This window comes from Octodon degus, unplaced genomic scaffold (assembly GCF_000260255.1).
Source record: "Octodon degus isolate 3935 unplaced genomic scaffold, OctDeg1.0 scaffold00099, whole genome shotgun sequence".
Lineage (NCBI taxonomy): Eukaryota > Metazoa > Chordata > Mammalia > Rodentia > Octodontidae > Octodon > Octodon degus.
The window spans coordinates 8,258,901-8,264,852 of record NW_004524675.1 but is presented as its reverse complement, the minus strand read 5'-3'; the positions used below and the strand labels follow the sequence as shown (position 1 = coordinate 8,264,852).

The 5,952-nt window shown below is 37.4% G+C and overlaps 1 protein-coding gene across 1 annotated transcript; it reads right to left on the bottom strand.

Moving 5' to 3' along the window:
- Window positions 1–520: 520 nt before the first annotated feature.
- On the bottom strand, window positions 521–4,744 carry LOC105743113 (39S ribosomal protein L30, mitochondrial-like). The gene is made up of 2 exons (XM_023723515.1): window positions 4,251–4,744; window positions 521–779 (listed from the first exon to the last, which is right to left on the bottom strand). Exons 1-2 carry the CDS (start codon window positions 4,742–4,744, stop codon window positions 521–523), a joined length of 753 nt encoding a protein of 250 aa, XP_023579283.1.
- Window positions 4,745–5,952: the final 1,208 nt, after the last annotated feature.

Here is a 5,952-nt window from a genome sequence, read left to right as displayed (position 1 = left end):
TGCTCCTTGTAAAATCCGATATAAGCAGGCAAGGGCCGTTTGGGGAAGTCTGGGTATTTCTTGTATTCCCTGTTTCTATTGTGATTGTTAACAGATTTACTGGCTTCCAGCAATAATTCTGTTAGTGGCTAGAACTTCCCTAACTTGAAACAAATATGTATCCATTTGAGTTTACACATTTCTCCACTGCAACCTTAAAAAGTGATTTTCTCCCAGTTCAGATGTAAGTGGCTTGTTTGGCACATTGGGTTATCACTAGAAAGGAGATTATTCTGCACACTTCTCAGTAACCTTTAGATATCTTGCTTGGACCAATGGCCTTGACTATGAAGTGACACCATCTCAAACTTGTAGCTTTGGACATTTTTTAATGTCTAACTTGTGCAGACACTTCAACAGAAGCTCAACTTCTTCATTCAGTAGGTAATAAACAGATTTCTAAAAGTACTGCCCTCTGTGTGAATCTGTATTTCTGAAGATTCTATCATGGTCATCATCTGTTTCTTGCAAGAAAGTACCTTCAATCAGTGCAGGGGCTCTGTGTCCTCCAGGTTCTCTGGACAGCAGCTGAAGCAAGGTGACAGAAGTGCAGCCAACTCCAGGTCCCTGGTGCAGAAGAGTCCACCATTCCTGGGATGCACTGAGAAGCCAGGTGAGCTGAGTCCACACTGTGGCTGAAGTAGCAGTCCCCGCAGCCAGAATAGAAAGCTTCCTTCAGTTGAGCGTAGTTGCCCACGACTGTAACCCCAGCGCTCAGGAGGCGGAGGCAGGAGGACCACCTTGAATGTGAGATGAGCCTTGGCTCCATGGTGACCTGAAGGCCAGCCTGGCTTAGAGAGCAAGACTTTGTCTGAAAGAAAGAAAGAAAGAAAGAAAGAAAGAAAGAAAGAAAGAAAGAAAGAAAGAAAGAAGAAAGAAAAGAAAGACAGACAGATAATAACAGAAAGGTCTCCAATAAAGGTGTAGTGGCACAGAAATGTAATGCCTTCACTCTGGAAAAATGATCACAACTCAAGACCAGATTGAGTAATTTATCCATCTAGCAAGATTCTGTCTCAAAATAAAAATCAATCAATCAATCAATCAATATTGTTGTCCTCATAGTAGTTATTCAGAGGACAAGATACAGATATGATATCTTGTCTAAACAATATTAGTACAAACCTTTCTTCTCAATGAACTAAGAGAAAGTAGCTATATATCTATCCTAACTTTCTTGTGTATACATACATATTTTTTCATACCAAAATGGTCCTTTAGAGATTATGGGGCCAAAGAGGAAAGTGATTGATGATGTAGAGTGTTCCTAAGGAGAGTCACATGGAGAGAAAATATTCTCTCAGGCTCTCACAGAGAGCACATTGGCCAAGCAATGGCCGTGACTCATCCACATGGCTGACACTGACAAAGGTTCTACAATCTGAGGTACAGGATCTCAGGATAAATCCTGAGGGGATTTCACTGACCTTATCAGACCCAAAAGCTACAACTCTTGTTGCATAGGTCCTGCTTTACTTTGGTCTTAACCATCCAGCAGAAAAGTATAAAAATGAAATATAAGAAGTAAAGCCATGCTGTTATGTTGAGCTGTAGGGGACTCAGGTCAACAATTTCTGACATTGCCAGTCAAGCAGAAAACCTATTATGGGCTACTGGACTCTTTTAGAATATTTTGCTGAATTAACACACATATAATATTTAAATAACGGAACTTAACAAAAAAAGGGGATACAGATGAATGTCCATTTTGTATCTGTGTATTCAAAGTGGGTAGGATAGATATATAGTTACATTCTCTTAATGAATAGAGGGATTTGTTCTAATGGTGTTTGTAAATAGGATATCATGTCTGCATCTTGTACAGCAATTAACCACTAAGAAGAATGTATGCAGTGTGTTATTATTGAAACTGTCCTAGCAATTTGATTTGAAACTGTTTCATTGCTATTTGTTTATCAATAAAATTATGGGAAAAAAAGATATCATGTCTGCATCTTGTATTATGGATAACTACTACAAAGACAACAAAATGCAATGTAGTACTTATTGTAACTGTCCTACTAACCTGTTTTGAAACTGTCTCATTGCTACTTCTTTCTCAATAAAATTATTATTTTTTTTTAAAAATGGTCCTTTATTTATACTTTGGCAAAGTTATTAACACGTGAAAAAAAGGTTGCCTAGCAACTAATAGCTGACCTTAAGCAAACAGGAGTTTATCTCAGGACTGAGGTAACTTGTTTGTTTAGGCACTGAGGCCTAGTCCCACCTGGACACATTAGATTAATTTCTTAGGTACAGTGCCTCCCAACATATGCCCCTTTTTCGTCTTGCTTTGCCAGTGATGGGTGTTCCATTGCAGTTAGAGAAGTTGTATTTGGAGAAGTCTTTAAAGTACCTTTTCATACTGGAAGCCAGTCCAAAGATTATAGGTACTGGAATTCAGCATAATAACCCAATATAGACCAACAGTCCATAATAGCAGTGAGTTATCAGCACAACTAGCAATTGTCAGAAGTTGATGATCTTAGAGCAGTTTAAAAATGGTGCTGAGGGTGTAGTTCAGTGACACAGCATTTGCCTAGCATGAGTGCAATACTCTCTCTCTCTATATATATACATATGTGTGTGTGTGTGTATACACTTATATACATATATGTAACACATGCATATGTGTTTACATAGACATACCTATACCTACACTCAGTTACCTTCAGTAATGTTGTTTGTGTATATCTAAATATTTGGTTAATGTTATATACCTTTTAATTATAAAACTTCCTTTGCCTTATTTTACAATGTAAGTATTCTTATAATTATTATTCTCACGTTTTATTTGTCCAGAAATAGTTATATTTTGAAGAAGCTGTTCATTGAGGAAAGAATTCTGAGTTTATATTTTTTCCTTCAGTACTTTAAAGTTATTCCATTGCTTCATAGCTGACATTTCTGAAAAAAAGTCTATTGCCACTTTTCTATCTTTGTTCTTTTGTGTGTAACATCTTTTTTCCTTTGATTTCCTGCAAATTTTTCTTTTTTTTTGATTTTTAATTTTTTTTTTTTTAATTTTAGGGAAGGGTCTATAGGGTGTTCAGGGTCTTACTACTAGATTGGACTCATAGTGATTCTCCTGTTTACAGCCTCCCAAGAGCTGGGATTACAGGCGTGCCCCACCACGCCCAGTCTCAATTGCTGTTTTAGTGTGCCCCCAGGGCGGGGCCAGCTTGCAGGAGCTTTAATCTGCTGAGCTGTTTGGCCGGCCTGGTTTTTAATTTTGAGTATAGTTTGTATGTGAGTTATTTGAGTTATTTATTTTTCTTGGTATTCTCTGAGCTTTATGCAGTTGGGGTCATCTTTATTCCAATTTCAGGATTTTCTTAGTCATTATTTCTTCAGTTATTTCTGTTCCCTATTGGTTTTTCCTTACAACATTCCAATTATGTATACATTAGACTCTTTTGCTGTGCTATAACTTAGCCATTCTGTTGTACCATTCTCCTCCCCATTCTTTCCCAGTTTGAGTAATTTCTATTGACTTCTCTTCAAATTTGTCCATTTATTCCTCAACATGAGTCTATTAATGAGCCTATCAAAGACATTTTTCACCTATACTCCTGTCTTTTTTCATTTCCTCCATTTCATTTGGATCACTTTGCTTACAGCTTTTATTTCTCTGCTGAACTTCTTTGTATGCATGCAATTTGTCCACACTTTCCTTTAAGGGCTCTGATGTAATTGTAGTTATGTCAAATTCCTAGTCTAATCATTTCAGTATCCATTATATCTGACTCTGGAGCTGTTAATTGCTTTTACTCTTGACATTGTAGTTTGTTTTCCCTTTACCCTTTTTATATATTTTTATTTGGCTCAAAACATGAGACATTGTTGAATGTTAGAAACTGAGTTAAACAATACGAATGCTTTCAACGGAAACATTTTTCTCACCAACTTCATGGTTTTTGTTCTTTTTGACAGGGTATCACTCTGTAATGTAGGTTGGCCTCAAACTCATTCCTGCATCAACTTCCTGAGTGCTGGGATTGCAGGCATGCACAGCCATGCCTAACTTCCCACCAACTTTACATATAATTTTCATTTTTTAAAAAATATGAAGCTCTGTGGCATTAGGACTTGTTTCCTGCACTACAGGGTTTTTTTTTTTTTTTTCCATCAAGGTCTTACTTTTTTATTAGGCTGGTCTTGAACTACATAGCCTAGGTCTGTCCTTGAACTTGCAGGGATCCTCCTGCCTCAGCCCCCTGAGTGCTGAGCTTAGGGTGTCCATAGCCTTCAGATGTCCCTGCACTACTAACTCCCCAGTACTCTTGAGGCATGTGCTAGCCATATTCTCTTCTGTGGGAAGTCCTTGTGGCAGCTTCAGGGGCTGGACTCTTATGAGATGCTTAACCACTCTCAGTTTTGCATTTACTGAAGGGATATCCTTATGAACTCGAGGAGTGTGTGCTTTTTCTAACCCAAGCATTTGGATTACATCTTTTTCCCAACATGGTCGTCTTATTGTACTTTTTATTCTGGCAACAACATGCAGCTTGTGAGGGCGCGGTGGATCCCCACCATACTTCTCATGATCTTCAGGTGAAGGCTGAAACACTTTATCTGGAATTCTTGATTTTGTAACTTTGTGATGAATCCAATCTGTACCCACGAGAGATTCCACACGTTTTGTGACAGTCTGCAGCCCACCTGGGGGCCTGTGAACCACTGAGTGCAACATCTCTGCCATAGTGCTGTAATTATTTGTCTTCAGAGGTTGTAGGAAGCAGACAGATCTACTGGTGAGGTGCTCTGGAAATAGGCAGGTTCTCCCCCTTCTCTGATGTAGCGCCCACTAAACGTCCAGTCTGAATTTCCAAACAATACTAATGCTTTTACTTGAGCTTCACTCTTCTTTTTTGATAGGTCTTGAATCAATCTATTCAGAAATTAAACAGTGTTTTCTTCTTGGTATAAAATTCTCCATAGTTTCCAAATTTCTCTAGTATTTCTTTGCTTTTGGAGTGGAGGTTGTGTTCGTGAAGGGACTTTTCTCTATATACTTGGTTACACTCCTGTTTGGGCAGTCTTTGTCAAACTTGTATCTTCAGAAATTTCCTTCTACGCCATCACTTCTTCTGAAGCAGAGTGCTGTTGTAGCTCACTTGGTATTTGCTTTCATAGTCGAGAAACAAATCAGAGGGGGTGCCAGGGATTTCTAGGGCTGTTTCAGCTTCAGTTATAATCATTTATTTTGTTTTTGTTTGAATAAATAGTCTTCTCAGTAACTCTGATTCTTTTCCAGTTATAAGGAAGTCTTTCAGTTTTCTAGGGTACTATAGAAAATTAATCATCACATTAATCAAACATGATTGGGCTAGGACATTTTCCTACCCTCTACTCAATTATAGAGGGACAGAAGATGAGTGGACTTTTGCAAAATTTTCTCTTTATTTTTCATAAAAAATAATTCTTATTTTTAAAAGTCTACACATTCATTATTTTTAATATATTAAAATGTGTTCTTGATTTTTTGAAATTATATGTAGCTTCTTTTAACTTGTTAGAGACCTAGAGGTTGAATTTGTTAGTTTGTCCCTTATAAATTTTTGCATATATTTTCTTCGGGAGCTGTGGGCTTCTACCAACCTAGTTTTACTTTAATCCCTTCTATGATCTACATCTTAACTCGATAGTCTGTAAGTTATACCTCTGGCCTCTGAGTTAAGACAACTATCTCTTAATTTTGGCATTAAAAATGGCATGTATCTACAATATTGTAAATCATGTATTTACAATACACCAGTCAGATTTCAGTCCATAGGTTTATTTCTTTTTCTGGAACATTCCTCTTAGTTCTTGGGAGCACCATCAGTACCATATATTATATGCAGGATTGAGGTTTTCTTTTTTTGTACCATGAGGACATTTCAGAATATTTGATTCATCAAAGGTTAT

Coding starts and splice junctions, on each gene's coding strand:
- LOC105743113 (XM_023723515.1), bottom strand. CDS start 4,744: ATGGCAGAGATGTTGCACTCAGTGGTTCACAGGCCCCCAGGTGGGCTG. Junction 780..4,250: donor TCAGCACTCAGGGGGCTGAG/GCAGGAGGATCC, acceptor CTCACATTCAAG/GTGGTCCTCCTGCCTCCGCC.